This window comes from Amborella trichopoda, chromosome 3 (genome assembly GCF_054954075.1).
Source record: "Amborella trichopoda isolate Santa Cruz 75 chromosome 3, AtrichopodaSantaCruz75HAP2 v2.0, whole genome shotgun sequence".
NCBI classification, from domain to species: Eukaryota; Viridiplantae; Streptophyta; class Magnoliopsida; order Amborellales; family Amborellaceae; genus Amborella; species Amborella trichopoda.
The window spans coordinates 55,931,705-55,949,665 of NC_142338.1; the positions used below are offsets into that span (position 1 = coordinate 55,931,705).

General features: G+C 35.2%; 1 protein-coding gene and 1 long non-coding RNA gene across 8 annotated transcripts; both read left to right on the forward strand.

Moving 5' to 3' along the window:
- Positions 1–1,123: 1,123 nt before the first annotated feature.
- LOC148782984 (uncharacterized) lies at positions 1,124–2,167 on the forward strand. Its single transcript, XR_016051817.1, has 2 exons — positions 1,124–1,250; positions 1,337–2,167. It is a non-coding gene; the product is annotated as an uncharacterized LOC148782984 (long non-coding RNA).
- Positions 2,168–6,449: 4,282 nt separating this feature from the next.
- LOC18429487 (FAD/NAD(P)-binding oxidoreductase family protein) lies at positions 6,450–14,996 on the forward strand. Of its 7 annotated transcripts, none has more exons than XR_016051819.1 (9): positions 6,450–7,102; positions 8,612–8,881; positions 10,170–10,301; positions 10,610–10,671; positions 10,854–11,072; positions 12,219–12,340; positions 12,527–12,705; positions 14,163–14,324; positions 14,711–14,996. XR_016051819.1 is itself a non-coding variant. In XM_088861508.1 (9 exons), exons 3-8 carry the CDS (start codon positions 10,181–10,183, stop codon positions 14,316–14,318), a joined length of 819 nt encoding a protein of 272 aa, XP_088717634.1. In that variant the 5' UTR covers positions 6,450–7,102; positions 8,612–8,881; positions 10,170–10,180; the 3' UTR covers positions 14,319–14,324; positions 14,711–14,996. The 7 variants fall into 7 exon arrangements, 5 of the variants coding, with proteins under 5 accessions (XP_088717634.1, XP_006838836.1, XP_088717635.1 ...); XR_016051818.1 differs by having other exon boundaries at positions 10,175–10,301; XM_088861508.1 differs by having other exon boundaries at positions 12,527–12,665.
- The last annotated feature ends 2,965 nt before the right edge of the window (positions 14,997–17,961 follow it).

A 17,961-nucleotide genomic window follows, 5' to 3' on the forward strand; every position in this document is an offset into this window, starting at 1 on the left:
TAATTACAAAGGGATTGTATACTATAAGTCCATTTCATTTTTATATAAAGATGTTATAATTATTTTCGACCATTAGATTTACAGGCTAATAGATTGAAGTGTATCATAACATTCTAAAAGTTTTATTCTAGATTTTGATTTAAAGTCCAATAGATTGAGGTGTATCATAACATTCTAGAAGTTTTATTTTAGATTTTTGTTCCGAGTCAACAGGATACACCTCAGCACCGGATTTAACATTTAATGGTCAATAACGACTGTGAGCTCCTTATACCAAAGTAAGTGGCATTATTGCAGGAAAAAATGATTTGTGTGTCGAAAAACTCAATCCTATATTTACGTCTCCTCAGTCATAAAACATCCATCTTTAAGATGGATATAAAGTGGTGGTCTAAACATTCTCTAAAATTAATCATCTTTTATTGCATACGAATGATCTCTGAATATATATTCCTAAAAGGTTTGGTCCACAATCGATCTCAAATGTGGAAAAGGCTCCTTCGCGGAATTTGCATTTTGACGCTAAAGGAGGACTCTAAGATTCCATATGGTGAATATGAAGTTTTCACATTTGGTTAGCATTCGCTATGGTGATCTTATTGAATCCAAAAAACATGGATTGATGTTTAAGGTAATAAAGATGGGATTGTATATGATGATAGCATTTACTTTTGGTACAATGAGGCCACAATTACTTACAACCATACGATGTGAAATCTGATACGTTGGATGTATCACAAAGTTCGAAATTTTTTTTTTTAAAACTTTGAGCTTGGTCAATGAAATAAAAGCAACCACCCAATTTCACATATGACGGTCAAAATTAATTGTGATTACCTTGTACCAATGGTAAGTCGTCTCATTTTATACTTTCCCAATAAAGATTTAGTGGCACTTCTAGAGATTGATCTTTCCATTTTCAAAACTATGGGGCTGAAAAGAATACGGTTCCAAAGTGGTCTTTAGTATTATTTTGCATTATATTCCATTATAAAATTTGATATTTTTGTTTGAAAGCAAGCATTTCCAAGCATTCAGAAAACTACAAGAGATGACTAGGTGTTTGTTGGTTTTGAAGCTTTTGGTATTTTCAGTCATGGCATCTTACATGTTACACTATCAAGACAGATTCAAGGAGGTGCGTACCAGATGTCTAATCTGGAAGTTGCTTGTTCCACTTAAAGTTCAAGCTTTTCTTTGGGTCATTCTTCAAGGCAAAGTGCTAACCATCAATAATTTAAGGAGGAGAGGTAGGATCTTGGTTAATGTTTGTCTGATGTGTAAAGATAGATGAACAGAGTATTAACCATCTGATTTTCCATTGTCTTTTTTTTAGGGAAATTTGGGGTTGTACTTTTGGCTTGATGGGGATTCATTTGATGATGCCACTATTGGTTACCGATCTTTTCAACAGCTTGATATGCCGGATATTCCAAATTGTGGGAAGGTAGCAAATCTTCGGGGCAACTATCTTATGGGAGGTGTGGGAGAACTTTTGATGGGACTTTTCTTAATATTGAGGAAATTAAGCTTCAAGATTTGCGGTGTTAGTTCTCAATTACTAAGGAGGGCGTGCGCTTCTCAAAGTTGGATGTGTGGTTGAATCTCGAAAACATTGTTAACAGTGGTACCCAGTGTGTTTGTCCTAGAGGCAGATGACATCCACCTATAGATAACTGTGTTAAGCTCAACTTTGTTGGCAATACCTTTGGTAACCCAGGTAGAGCTGGGATTGGAGGTGTTTATAGGTACTCTAATTCCCATATCCTCCTCTCTTTTGCTGGACCGTGTGCTAATGTGACAGCCAATGATGCTGAAATTCGGGCAGTGATGCAAGGTCTTAAACTTATCCAAGCGAAGCGAGTTGTCTACCATGCCTTCTTGCGTGGTAGAAGGGGACTCTCTCAATGTGGTGAATTGGTGTTCTAGGCGTAGTAGGCCTCTTGGGGCTTATTGCCAATATAAGCTGAAATTTAGGATCTTTATGAGGATTTGTTGGCGTCTTTTCAGCATGTGTGCTTAGACGCAAATTCTGTTGCGGATGGTCTCGCAAAATGGTGAGAGTTTGGAGGTGTTGTTGGTTTATGAGGATTTGATTCATGTTTAAATGTATTGTATTCTACTATCTTTTTAATAAAATAAAATAAGTCTGCCAAAAAAAAAAAAAGTACTTTATAAAAACAAATTTCCTAACAATCCTTGTTGTATATTGTTAATTAGAAGAAACATTGATATAAAGAAGGCACTTTATAATTTTTAGTAAGAACAATTCTGTCCCACGCATATGTATGTTTTTACTTTAATTTTAATAAATATCTGGAATAAACATAAGGTCAAGTATATCATTCTGTAATTGCCAAGAGGCATTTTAGTTTCCTTTCTTTGTTTATGTAACTTTTATGGGAATATGGCAACCCTAGTGACTTTCGTCTTTTTAAAAATGTTACTTGCATCTCTCCTCATTCGTATTGTTCTTCTATGGCCTTGCTCATTTTAACATGGTATTTTATCCATTTTACCCCTCAGAAACTACACCGTCTTGATATGTGTACTGATTGACTATATTCCAGTGTTCGACAAATCAGCCGGTCCAACTCGGAACCGGCCATTGGATGAGCCGGTTTGGCTGGTTTAGGTGGTTCGGCTGGTGTATCTCTATATAAACCCAAAAAATAAGGGATTTGTTTGGAACGTGTTTTTGAATGGTTTTTATCATTTTGATAAAGATTAGAATGTATTTAGATCATGAATACTTTGATATATATATGTATATATATATTTTTAAATTATTTTTAAAATACTTTTAGGCACAAATCAATTTTTTAAATCCACTTTTTCCACTACTTTTCAACTTCATTTGGATGAATTTTGTTTAATTATGTTTTAAATATACTTTTCATATTTTTTAAGATTTGTTGTAAAAATTTAACATTTTTTTTTTTAGCCTGCCCAAGACCTATTCAGTTAGGCCCGATGAACTACCCTGTTTTCACGTTACTTGGACCGGCCCGTGGCCAGTTCTTGGGTCCAGTTCGATTTGTCGAAAACTGATATATTCAACAAGGTTACTCATCTTCTACTAAGTTCAAATTTTTGGGCCACCTTCCTGAGTTGGATTGTACAAGTCATTTTATTCGAAAATTGTGCATACATGGAGATTGATGTCAACTAACACGTTGGGGTTGATGTAGTTGTCCGTAGATTGTGGGGATGTGTTATTGATCATGCTCAATTTTTTTTTTAAAAAAAAAATCTCAACCTTTGCAATGTATTATAAGCTATAAGATTTAACATTTAACAGTTAAGAGTGATTGTCACCTCCGGTACCATAAAAAAGTGATCTTATAGTATACATGATATCTCAGGTAGAGATGATCAATTTGAGGTTTTTCAATATCGAAACAACCCCTTCTGATGAATTTATAAGGTGTACCTTAATTTGATTGTTTAAGACCTCACCTTATAGAATATTTCCAAAACTTTTTATTTCTTTGGATAATTCAATGGGGATGGCGGACCCCTATCCATTTTTTGAATGCATTAGGTGAGAATGGAAGCCTAGTCTTTAGTTGAGGCATACGTGGTGCTGCTACTACGACCTCAACCCCGTTCTCAAAACCCTCATGGTAGTGTGTATACTCTTCTTTTTTAAATCAGTTCCTATGAATTTCATTCACCCATGAACGATTACAAGGAGGTTCAAGAAGAAAAGGATGTAACCACCAATGAGTGTTGGTGCACACCACCCTGTGCTAAAGCATCAGTTTCTATATTATCCTCCCTAAAACAATGAGATAACTCCAAAGAACCACTACTTAAAATGAAAAAGATTTTCTATATTATCCTCCCTAAAACAATGAGATAACTCCAAAGAACCACTACTTAAAATGAAAAAGATTTTATTGAAAATGCTGCATAATCTCTAAGGTGGCTTCATTTCTCCTTTTGCCAAAGTAATAACATTGCTTGAATCACCTTCAATTATCTTTTGGCCTTCGAGGTCCTTCATTATCTTTAAGCCCTCCAAAAGAGCTCTTGTGGCAGCTTCATTCATTGTTGTACATCCACATAGTCCGGAGTAGGTGAATTTGTAATTACCAATATGATCACTAATGATACCACTATAACCTGTTGGGCTTGGGTTTCTAATCGAGCTTCCATCAAAGTTGAGTTTTAAATAATTTTCATTTAGAGACATCCAAATAGCATTTCGAGTATGTCTGTCATTATTAAGCTTGACAACTTCAAATGGGTTCTCAAAAATCCTTGTTTGTTGAAAACCATCCAGCTGCTGTTGCTAAGGTGTTGGGCTTCAAAACTTCATACTCAGTTTGTGTCCCTTCAAATGTTCTTCTAATTTTCTCTCTCCAAATATTCCAAATGGCGCTCACCCATAAAGCTCTCCATAATACAATATCAAATTTTGACAAACCAGAGTTTATTTATTGAGAGAGGATCGACCCTGAGATTCAACAACTTTCTACACCAATCCCATATATTTAGAGTGAATGGACAATGTAAAAGAATATGGTCTACACTGTCGTTATCCCTCAAACATAGCCTACAAACAATGACAATTATGAAACTTATGTTACAAAGGTTATCCACGGTAGGAAGTCTTTTTTTAAGAGCTACCCACAAAAATAACTGAACCTTCAGCGACACCAGCAAATTCCATATTCTTACTAAGCTATGATAAGTCACTCTGTGATTCTCTTTATGCAGTAGTCAATAGACAGACATAACTGAAAAATCCCTTGAAGCTGTGAGTTCCCTCACCAATCGGTCATCTTTATTGGGAACATAGAAAAAATTATGCAATAGATTCATAAGCAATTAGAACTCATGAAAGAAAGAATCTGAGACCCTCATATACCTGCAAACAATATTCCAATAAGAGTTAGTAAAATAAGCTCCTTTAAGATGTTTCACTGAGGCCAATAGATTGTCTACTTTGGAGATGACATCAGGGAAAGAATATCGAAGAGCAAGGTTTCCTCGCTACTTATCAAACCAGAACAAGGTTTGATCTACCTTTCTAATTACTAAGATATAATGATCGACACACATATCAATTCATTTCCAAATACTTGAAAAACCAACCTTAGATCTTGGACTTTTAATGAGACCAATCAATATATCCACTCCATATTTTTCTTTTAACACCTCTACCCATAAGCTATCGTGCTGATTTTGGAAGTGCCACCACTACTTAGTCAATAAGCTAGTGTTTATCAATGGGAGCTTTTTAACTCCTAGACCCCGATCTCTCTTGAAAATATATACTTTTTCCCAATTCATGAGTTTCAGTTTGTTTCGCATTCATACATTGCCCCATAAAAAAGATCTCATAATGTTTTTCAAAGTCTTCACCGCTTGCTTTGTCATTATGAAAGACATAAAATAGATGGGTAAGTTGGACAAAGTAGAGTTGATAAGAGTAGATATTCCTCCGAAGGACAACATTTTAAACTTCTATAAATCCAGTTTCTTATTAAATCTTTCAATAATAGGATCCTAATAGTTGCCGATTGGTTTCTTCCAAATAAAGGAATATCCAAATATTTGCAAGGAAACTTGCCAACCCCACATCCAAGAATTTTTGCTAAAGATGTAACCACATTATCTGAAACTCCAACCTCAATTAAATTTTTCTTTTCTAAATTCACTCAGTGACATGTTGTTATTTCCATACACTTTAAGAATACCCACAAATTCCTTACTTCTTGTATTCTACGCTACAAATGATAATAGTGTTATTTACATATTATAAATGAGAGATCATTAGTCTACCTACATTAAATCTAGAAATAAGGCCTCTACTCGTCACAAAATTGAGTGTAGTATTAAACCTTTCAGCCACAAGAGTATACAAGTATGGAGACAAAAGATCTCTTTGTCGAATGTCTTTTGATGCTTTAAAATAACTACAAGATTTTCCATTGAAAAGGATGCAGAAACGAGTTAACTTCAAACATCATTGAATCCACACTCTCCAATGTGATCTAAAACTTATCTTCCCTAAGATTAATATTTTATGTAGAACATGCCAATTCACTTTGTCATATGTCTTTTCAAAATCTATTTTACATAAAGGACCTAGTTTTTGCTCTTTCGGCTTTGAGTGTATACATTCTTGTACCATTAAGATAATGAGAAAAGCATACTGAAGACCTTTCACAATAAGATACAATACTTCTCCCAATCTATTTGCCAAAATCTTTACAACAATTTATTAGACACTCTCCATTAGGCTAACCGGCTAATGTGCCTATTCATGGTTATACATATTGCGCAAGGCACGGCCAGCCGTATTGCTCCACCGCCAATGGTTAATATGAATAATGGAGATGAACCAACTCAGGTCCGCCATGTCTCCTAACCTCTGTAATAGTGTCTCCTTGACCGTCCGTCTTGATAATATACAGTAGATTGTCCACAATGGCTACACTTTTCCAAAACAATAAATCGAAACAATGCTGATAATTACATTGTGAGGATTTATTGGGGGGCAATTCTTCCATGTATCCAGCGGACATCGACCAAAATCCATCGTCTCTCTCTCCGGTGAAGAGCGTACCGTCCTCTCTCTCTGGTGAAGAAGATAGAGTCCTCACAACTGGGCGCCAACCATTTTTCACGCTCAAGAAGAGACCTTAATCTTCTTTCACCACTCATAACTGCGTCTTACCAGAGTTCAATAATGATATCTTCACTTGGGTTTGGATACCCTGTTGAGCTCATCTCAAAGAGACGCCCATTTTCCATAAAACCAACCATTTTGAGGCCAGACCGCATCTCTCACAGCGGACGAGGGAGAAACACCTACATTTCCATATTCATGGAGGAAAGAGAAAGCACAAGAAAACCCAATGCCAGTAGAAATGGGGGCAGAGGAGCAGGGGGTCGAATTGGTAAAGGGGCACCCTATGGAACATCGAGAAGGTCAATTTTGAAGAAATCGTTCTCCCAAGAGCAGGTTGTATTCACGGCTCCTCTCTCAGATGAACCCCATGTGGCCATTATTGGGGCTGGGATGGCTGGTCTCATATGCGCTCTTACTCTTGAAAAGCGAGGAATTCAATCGACTGTTTTTGACACAGTAAGCACCACTCTCTGTCTTTGATGAACTCAGAATACCTCTTTTTCTCCATATCCTTAATTTGGAATTCCTCCCTTTCTCTCCTCTCTCCCTCTATCTATCTGCATGTTCCCACCCCATTCGTTATTTATGGGGGTGTTGCTTTAGGATTTGTCGAGGCCTTCTCCAGTGCATGAGTTTGTGCATTAAGTAAATTGCAAGCTAACACAATGACTAATTTGGGAGTTTACTTGGGCAATCATGAGCTTGCAGTTTACTCTTTATTTGCATTGCGTTTATTGAACGATGGGTACTACTAATGCTTGGTTCCCGATCTAGAGTTCTTGGATTCTGGGTTGTACTCTAATTGCTTGACTGAGGATGTTTGGGCCTTTGAGTTTAACTAATGGTGCTTGAATCTTTATACATTTTAGGGATATACTTAATGCTCAATTTATGATGTGCTAGTAAGTACAGATTGTTGCAGCAGAGACTTAGTTAGTGGTAACTTGTGCTGAAAAATTTGGGATTTGTTTCATCAAAAAAAAGAAAAGAAAAGATATATGGATGTTTGGGGTTTATTTTTGGACGAGTTCGATTTTTAATTTGTTGTATGTTTATATTCATGCACTTGGGGCATAGCCATTTTGATTGGAAAAGTATACAATGAGAACCATTTACCTTTGGTATGAGGTGGTCACAATTAATTTTACCCATTGGATGTGAAATTGGGTGGGCTGTATTTATTTCCATTGACCAAGCTCAAAGTACAAAATAAATCATAGACCAATCTTAAAATTCAAAAGAAACTTTCTCAATCTTTATGGAATACCCAAGCCATCAAATTTCACATCGGATGGTTATAAGTAATTGTGACCTCCTTGTACTAGAGGTAACTAGTCTCATTGTATATAATCCCTGTTTGATTTCTAAGATTGAGGAGTAATTATTGAAGATTTTGGTCCTTATACATGGTCTGCTGTCGATCCCTTTTCTGGCTATTTATTCGTTTCCATCAGTCAGGAAATTTAATGGTGAGTAATCACTTGTGTTGGGCTTGGTTTGAGTATCTGAATGCACAGACTAGGGATACATTCTGGTAGGTTTGTTTTTAGTATCTTATTATTCATGCATTTTGTGATGGAATTTGTTCAGCGGATTTTATGACAATCAAGTGTCAGTTCTTGAGGAGTTTGGTTTTGAAGATTCAGATATAACAGTCAAGGTTTGATCTTTAGAGGTTTTGTTTACAAAGTGTATGCTTGGTGTAAGAGCTTCCTTTTTTCTTTTTTTATTTTTCCAAGTTCTATGAAAGATTCTCATAATCAATAGTGGATAGAAGAAACCTGCATCAAGCTTTTGGGGTTCATGTATAATTGGACTTGCAGTCAGGGGTTGATATTCTTTTCATCTTCTCGAAAGGATGGTTTTTAAGGCTTCTTAAATTCAACGCCTGATATTGGTGATTTGAGTTCAATGAGGTTTACTTTCAGTCTATAGCTGAGTTTCAATAATTTTCTATTTTCTCAGGGTATACATGGGTTGGGGGGGAGAATGGGGACAAGAGTTATAGAGCCTCAACCATTGATATTTGATCATGCTGCCCAATTTTTCACAGTGAGTGATCCTCGATTCAAAGAGTTGGTAGACGATTGGATAGGAAAGGGTCTGGTTCGAGAGTGGAATGGCCTAATCGGGACTCTAGAAGCAGGTGGGCACTTTGATCCAATTCCTTCATCACCCCCAAGATATATTGCCTCAAATGGGATGCGCCGGCTTGCTGATTCTATTCTTTCTGAGGTATGTCCTCATTTGATAGCCTTCTTCTCTGTTATTTAAACTCCATTCTCTCTTAGTAGTGCCTGATGTAGGGTAAGCTATGCTCTAGATTCAATGGACTCTGGTAACTTACGGTTTAATGATGAAATGATGGACTATAATGGGGAGAGAATGAAACTCGTGCTGAACTGGATTTGGTGCCCATGCTGGGACCCTCTTTCTTTCCATCAGCATGCATTTCCAAATGGATAGCGATGATGTCTATGGAACTATGATTTTCCATATGTAATTGGATTACTTTATACTTACCCCGGAAATTAATAGGCATCATGCACTTTCATACTGTAGGAAATGGGAAAGAGTTAGTGTTCTGAGGAAAATCACATTAACGGATTTCTGTCTATTGTGAATCTAGTGTTATGAAAAGTTTCAAGAGATTGAGGAGCATGATTAAGAGTAGTTGTTGGCTAAACTATAAAATGCTTTTAGCATTTAGAGAAGTGCAAATTATTAGCTATGTTAAGCTAGTTTATTAATGTCTGTAACAACTATCGTTAGACTCATTAAACGTTGCTTCGATCATGGATCATCTATGTTTTCTCTAGAATTTAGATAATATGGGTCCTAATCTTCTATGTTTTCTTGTCCAAGATTAATTGCCTTCTAGTTTAGATAGTTGTTGAAAGTGTCACATTTGAGGAATTTATCTGCTTCTAATGTTTGACTTCTTTCCATAAATAGATACATCTTTTTTAATAACTTACAATGCTATTTGGGTTGCTTCTATCTTGAGTTTCATTTTATTCCATTCAGGAGAGAGAGTTATTAAACTTCAGCATATTTCTTCTCCCCAGCAAATCGTAATGATGGATATTGATTAGTCAATGAATAATTTTGTACCTATTAATATTTCCGCTTTGGTGTAGGATGCTGAATTGTATATGTATGTAGTGGCCGTAGTTTCTTTTTTTAACCCTGAGGGTATATCCAAATCTGCCCCCAATTTCCTACATAATGCATCTGTATGAAACCAATGTAGCGCCTAACATATGAGAAAGGGAGCTGCAACCTTCAGGTCTCCTTTTGGATCATTAAATGGTTCGAACATTAATTAATATTCACATATTTACTTTTTCTTATTGTGATAATCTTATTGATGGTGAGGCTCAAGTTGGACTTCATTGGCCCAGCATATTGTGAAGTTTAGACCATTGCCTTTCTCCGTCCTTTAGTTATTTTATACTTCTATTCACCCAGTTATGTTAGTATTTGTGGCCATTTTTTGCTGAATTGAAAGTTTGAATGTCAGTGCAGAGGCATATGATCAATGTGTTGAATCCCTGCTGGATAAGTAAACTAGAGCCATTTAATGGGATGTGGGACCTCTTTGAGAATGGGAAACCCCGTGGTCGTTTTGACACAATTGTGATAGCACACAATGGTAACTTTGTTCACCCTCCATATGGTTTCTGGAGTCAGTTTTGGTCTCTTTTATTTTGTCAATTCCTTTTTTGAATTTTAATCAGTTGTGTCTCTTTGCTCTTGGTATCAACAACTTTTTCATAGTGCAGAAGCACTTCCATTAAGTATTCTAATCACTGGAATTTAAATTCATGCGTAATTGTCATTACTTTCAATCTTTACTGTCTATATCACTCTTTTTCTTGTTAACATGTTATAGTCATTCATTATCGTGTGCTTGTGGATCGATTGATCCTTTGCTTCTTCTCGCCATTTTATTTGTAACAGGAAAATGTGCAAACCGCCTACTTTCTCTCTCTGGGTTGCCTCTAATTGCCAGACAAATGAAGGTAGAGAAAAAGAAAAGATAAACTGCCTGGCATAAATTGAGATTTGTTCAATTTTGGTACTTGGCTTTAGCTATTTTATTACTCTTTTTTTTTTGTTTTAATTTTTTATTTGTGTTTTAGTTATTGTTTTATTTGAACTTAAACACCCACTTTCTGGGTTTTTGCGGTTGCGGTGATTGTAGAGGCTAGAGCTTAGTTCTATATGGGCTCTTCTTGCTGCATTTGAAGATCCTCTTCCCATTCAGGAGGCTCCTTTTGAAGGAGCTTTTGTCAAAGGAGTTGATACCCTATCATGGATGGCGAACAACACAAGGAAACTCTTTCCTGCCCAAAAGCATGGGCCTCACTGCTGGACCTTTTTCAGCACTGCTGCTTTTGGAAAAAGAAATAAAGTTCCACAGGTTAGTTGTATGTTGACTCTTGTTGATAATATCGTTGCAGACCAACTCTTTTATTTGTTTCTAGTTCCTTTTCTTCTTTTGATCAGTTACGAAATAGACCATCTTCAGCAATGTTTTTTTAGCGATTACAGTTTTGCAGCCTTTTAATAGTGCTAGTAGCATTGGTAATAGTAAAAGAAGCTGTTTTGGCGTTTGGGAATGATTGAAAACCCTAAATGTATAGTCCTGTATAATCAGGCCAGGGATCAGACCTAAAATCTGGATTTGGACTAAATTGCAGTTGGGATTTTTTTTTTTTTTTTTTTTTGAAATTTCAGGAAAATTAACAAATTTTTTAGCACTTTGGATCGTAAATTGAGGAAAGATTGCCACATTTATGGAATGTCGGCCACTTTTTGAGTAGAGAATTGGGCAGATTTTTGGATAGAAAATTTACGAACAGTGTTGCAGGATTAGGCCGAGGACACTCAGACATGGCCGTATAACTTGGCCTCGGCCTCAGCCATAGGCAAGTTCCACTGCAACTCACCCCAATCTCATAGAGGTCTTAGTAAATATTAAAAACAAAGTGCAAAAAAAGGTGAACGCCACCATATTAGTTAGAACTAAGCCTTTTGATAATTTTGATATTTTTAAAGATGATTTGGGAACTTCATATTTTTATCGCAATTTTAAAATTTTTCTGAAATATTGAAGTTCTAAATCCGAATTATCAATAATCCATCTTTTATAGATTTTATTCATCTTTTTAATTTTCTAATTGTTCCTATTGCCTCTTTTATTTATTTTTGCTATTAATTATTTTTTTAAAAAAAAATTACCTTTTTTAGACTTTTTCTTCTTCTTTTTTTGTGTTATATATAACTCGGCGGAATTCACTCAGACTCGGCCGAGTTACTCGCCTCAGCCAAGGGCCAAGTTCCTTGGCCTAGGTGATTTTCAAAACACTGTTTACAAAACTTCAACTGTTAAAACCCAATTGATTCTCTCACAAACTGGTTGAATGTATATGATCACCTTTGTTTTTGGGGTAGGTCATTTGGGTTCGAACTCACAGCCTCGAGGTTGTGAGCATCGAATGCCAATCAGTTTAGCTGTGGGCCTCAACCCCATTATATAACATAAATTTGTTTTTATATTTATCAGGAAAATGTTCCGAATGTCACTGCAGAGAAAGTAAGGGAGGGTATGCTTGGAGGTGTTGAAATAGCTTTAGGATTATTAGAGGGATCACTTCAACGCCCATTTTACTCTCGGCTCCAGTTATGGTATATAATTTCATTCTCTAAATTTTTGATCTGAGTCTACATGTGTTGTTTGTACTGTGTTTCTGTGTGTGTGTCTGTGAGAGAGAGAGAGAGAGAGAGAGAAAGAGAGAGAGAGAGAGAGGGATAAGAGAGTTTTTTTTAACAGGTAATCTTTGAGGAGCTTCCACATGTCCTTGAAATTTGCAGGGGTGCAGCTCTTCCAACAAATAGTCCAGGAATCCCATGCATATTTGACCCTCAAGGAAGAGCAGGAATATGTGGTGACTGGCTACTTGGATCAAGTTTAGAGGCTGCAGCTTTGAGTGGCATGGCACTAGCACATCATGTAAGCGATACAATGAATCGTTTCGTTTCCTTTTCCTGTGGTACGTATGTTATTTGCATATTTGATAGCAAGTATTTATGGGTCGTTTGGACCCTTAGGTATCCAAAGTCATGTTTTGTATACCCAAGGTATTTTGCACAAAAACATGTTTGGCAACTTTTTGGATACAATTGCGTTTTCTGCAAGCAAGAAATAGGGCCAAAAAATGAGTACGCAAAGTCAAAGAAAAAATTGGCTTATCCAAAATATGACTTTGTGTAAGCATAAGTGGGAGAATACGATATAATACACCTGATGATAATACAATTTTCACACACTAGAGCTGCCCACTTTATTAAATACTATTAATTCTGCCAAAGCATCCCCATAAATTAAAGAGAAACTATCTCAAATTTTAAGTTTTCGAGAGAAAGTATCTTAAAATTTTAGAGAAAAAAATTATATCAAATTTTAGAAGGAGAAATTATCTCAAAATTTTTAGAGAGAGAAACTATGTCAAATTTCAAGTTTTAGAGAGAGAAAGTATGTTAAAATTTTAAGGAGAGAAATTATATCAAATTTTAGATAGAGAAACTACCTGAAAATATTTAGAGATAAATTATCTCAAATTTTTTTGAGGGAGAAACTATGTCAAATTTTAAGTTTTAGATAAAAAAGTATCTTAAAATTTTAAAGATAGATACGATATCATATTTTAGAGGGAGAAACTAGCTGAATTTTTAGAGAGAAATTTTTTCAAAATTTTTGGAGAGAGAAACTATCATAAAATTTCATGAAATTATTCCTAGATTTTCACTGCTGGTGGGAACAATAATGAATTCATGGGAATGTTGCTCAACTTTTGTTGAGGGAGTTTCTATGGCAAAAAACGTTGAGCGAGTTTCTATGGACATTGAAATGTTCTTGTAATTAATATCTTTTTCATTTCTTACAAAACATTATATTTTTAATTCAATTAATTAAAAAGACATTTTGAGTATTTAGAGGAGAGATAAAAACGGGGTGTGAATGCATGTATTAGTTAGTGTTTGATCCTAAGCTTTAAAAGAATGGGTTATTTATGTATTGTTTCATTAACCAGATATAGAGAGCGTGTTGCAGTCTTTTCATACTAGAACTTTGCGCTATCATTCTGATCGGTATTGTTCTCCTGAGGCGATTTATTAGGAGATTTTCAAGGTTTTTATTCTTCTCAAGAGCTTATCAAAAAAGTTTTAAAAAAATGCACTTCAAAAAGAAAAAAATTGAAGGATTATAAATAAGAGGGAGAAAAAAACGGTGATGGATTTTGATTAAAAAAAGAGAGAAGGTGATGAGTAAGGCTTATAATTAAGTTTCTATGACTATATATTTTCCTTATACACTTCATATGTAATATTCTTTTAAGGCAAAATGATATCTATTTTTAATTTTTTGGCCAATCTCATGATTTTTAGCATGAGCAAATGGAGCTACAGTGTGCCAAAAGGTTATGATTTTTGTTGCTCTCGTTTGCAGATAGCGGATTATGTGGTAAGTGGGGGCGCACCGCCGGATGAGTTTGCCATTGGATTACATAGCGAGTTCCGACCCATTGATGGGCACGACATTGGCCAATTTCCTGGTTTGGAATCTCAAGAGCACGTGGCCCCTGTGTCCCAAACAAGTATATGATTTCAGGTAACTGACCCTAGTCTATATTGTGCATATTATTTGGGGATCGAAACTTTATATTTGTCTTATGAGTTCAATTCTTAGATTTACATTTGTGTTTCCCAAATTATCAGAAAAAGGATGTAGCCTACTTTCTCTGTACATACAAATTATCTCAATTTCTGCAAAATATCCTTATGTAAAAATAAATTGTGGATATTTCTGTGTTGTCCGGAACGTCTCCCTCTCTCTAATTACCAAGGAACATCTCCCTCTCTCTAATTGCCAAGGTGATTAGATCACATCCTTGACATTTGGAGGCCTAAAAGTAATCCTATGTAGGATTTTGCTTGAGGGAGAAAATCACATTTTTGTCCCGCGCAAGCATAAAAACTTTCTGTTTATTCCTGCAGGAAACGAGAGGTGTTTCGGTAGAAAGCAAATTGGGACTCAGCGTTGGAGACTTGGCCCTATAATGTGTTATATCCTCTTTAAGAAAAAAGAAAACAACATTTTTTTGAAATGGTATAGTTTAGATGTGTTACTTCACCCTATCAAAACAATTCTTAGATCCCTGCATTGTCATCCCATTCATTTGCAGCTCTAAAGGTAGTGCGTATCATCATATGATGAACTATGAACAATTACGTGGCAAAAGGAGTTTAAAATAAACTATTTAATATTATAATTTTCGTATGATAATGGTGGACAAGATTATATGATCATTCTAACAATTATCGCGAAAATTGGATGGAAGACTCACCATTGAAGCGATGAGGTGAGGATGATGGCGCCAAAACGTCATCCAACCTGAGAAAATACAGGAATGTCTCACATACATCATTTCATTTTAAAAGTCTCGTGTTCACATTGACCACACGCAATTGCATGCTTATCAGAGAGAGAGAGAGAGATTTGAGCAAACGAGAAGAGCTATCTGTATTGGAATTGTCTGGTTCTAACTGGAAATCAAGTGGGGACCATTTTAATTTATTTCTTTAATATATGGGGACGTGGAACTGCCGAGTTCACATACAAATGAACCGGCTGGTTCATATCTTATTTATTTTGATTTCAATTTTTAATTTTCAAACATTTTATTTACTTGGCCCCACCACATCGTGAGATACCCTTACCCATGTAGGGATCTCAAGAACCCTTTAGCTTGCCGAACCGGGAATCTCAAATATCGGGATCCCACCCAAGATCGTGTACTCAATTAGTCAAATGCGAAGTAGGTGAATATAACTATAAATCGAGTGCGAGAAATAAAACAAACATTTGTATAAAAAAAAAAGAAAAGAAATAAAGCAAACATAAAAAATACACCACAACATACGATTTACGTATTTCATTTCGTAGGGCTACATCCACGGTTTTAGCAATTGGAAATTCACTATCACAATGAATAATACAATTTTGGATTACAAGAGATAATATCTATCTCTAAACATCGGTAAAAAGACTATTACCGATCTTCCCTTCTAAACTCGATCTTTTGATCGAGCATCTTTTTTCCCACTACAATACCGCTATTAGAAAGATAACATTGAGAGCAACCAAGAGACTTTCTCTCTTTAGAAGTGAGTTAATTAATCTAAAACTCACAGAAATACTATCTCTCTCTCTCTCAAAAGTCATGTCTCACTTTTGGAGACCCATCTCTATATGAGATCTATTTTCATAACCCCCAAAGGTGTGACTCTTAAAAAGATGGGTATTATGTCGTCTTTGATTCTTTTATATAGATTTCACTTTCTTGCTTATCAAGAAAGTCTTTTTTCTTTTTACAATAATACCTTTGATCTTCTAAACGAAAATATGGGTATGGTGATTTATTTATTACCAAACATTACAATCTCCACCTTGATAGCAAAATCACCACAATTGCCTTAGCCACCTTCATTGAATAGATTTTTTAATTTTTTCTCACTTGCTTTCATTGTGGAATTTTCACAAACACTTTGCCTCAATATTTCTCCACCTAAAACCATGTATCCATCAAACTCCACCATTCATCATTTTTTTAAAGCAAGCCTTAGCCTTTCGTACACACCTTATGCTCTGATATCAATTGTAGGGTTATCGGGATCCTTTTAGCTTGCGGAACCAGAAATCCTAAATATCGAGATCCCAGCCAAGATTGTGTACTCAATTGGCCAAATGCAAAATAGATGAATACAACTATAAATCGAGTGCGAGAAATAAAACAAACATAAAAAGTATATCACAACAACATACGATTTACATGATTTACTCGCCTCGACAACTAGAAATTCACTATCACAATAAAAAATACACTACGAGAAAGATAACATTGAGAGTAACCGAGAGACTCTCTCTCTAAAACTGAAAGTTAACAAATCTAAAACTCATGAGAATGCCGCCTCTCTCTCTCTCATAGACCATATCGATCTCTCTTGAAGACCCATCTCCATATTAGGATATGTATTATGTCTTCTTTGATTCTTTCACATAGATTTCACTTTTTTACTTTTCAAAAAAGTCTATTTTGTTTTTCAAAAAAAATTATTTTTTTTTACAATAATACCCTCCTTTTAGAAAAAAAAATATTTCTTGTTTCTCAAAAAATCTCCTTTTTTTTTTTACAATAATACCCTTCTTCTAGAAGAAAATATGGGGTATGGGATTTAGCTATCACCAAACCCAACAACCCATCCCTTCTTTAAAACAAACCACATTTATTTATAATGTCATTTGGGTCCCTTTTCTTGGCTATATTTGCGATTTGGTATTAAGCCTTTTGTATCTCCCTTTGGCTCTTCCTTATTTATCTTTGGCTCTCCCTTATTCATCTTTAATGGGGCAAACTTCTTCTTCTTTTTTAGGTAAAAATTTCGATGCAACAAATGCCAATTGGTTTAAATGACCCACCATCGCTCACCTTTAATATGAACTTTGTTTTTTTTTTATTAAGGGTGAGAGATATTGGGTTTGTGGATCTTATTTTAACAACCCAAAACCCTTTAAATGGTCCAATGTCTCTCGCCGTTCATAAGAACTTTGTTTTTTGGTCTTTAATAAAACATAAAATACATATGACACTTCTAGAGAGATAAATTAAATATTTCACCTCTAGAGAAATCAAATATTAATAAAATATTAATAAATAAATAGTTAATTCAATAGATTAATTTTCAAGGAAAGGAAAAAATATGAAATGGGTAAGCAAGATCCCCTATCTTTATGAGATCACAAAAATAAAAAGTACGAGTTATAGTGCAGTTTAATGAAATAAATATAACGTTCAACAAACACTCAAACATGAAACATGTTTTCATTATTTTTGTATTTTTGGTAAAATAACGAAAATTTATAATGCAATTGTCCTATTGTTTTTTTTGTAAACCTTAAAAACTAGATTTTTAAATTTTTTTAATGATTTTTTATTTTTTATTTTCTTTTTGTGGCCGAAACTGATTGATTCTCCAATTCCGATGGCCGATCCACGAATCCAACCTGATTTTCTAGATAGACAATCCAAATCTCCAGTCCGTTTTCCAAACCTTGATTTTGAGGCATCATAATTCTTCCATGAGACAGCGGCTATGTAATTTATGGTTCAAATGAGTTTTGGATTAGGTTTGAATGGGTGATCAGAGAAAACTCGTGAAATTGAGAATGTGACGCCGCATCATGTTAA

Excerpts from the sequence above, each read along its gene's own strand:
- LOC18429487 (XM_006838773.4), top strand. The coding sequence starts at position 6,704 with ATGATATCTTCACTTGGGTTTGGATACCCTGTTGAGCTCATCTCAAAG. Across the intron at positions 10,672-10,853 it reads TAATTGCCAGACAAATGAAG|AGGCTAGAGCTTAGTTCTAT; the intron begins GTAGAGAAAAAG and ends CGGTGATTGTAG. Across the intron at positions 11,073-12,218 it reads AAAGAAATAAAGTTCCACAG|GAAAATGTTCCGAATGTCAC; the intron begins GTTAGTTGTATG and ends TATATTTATCAG.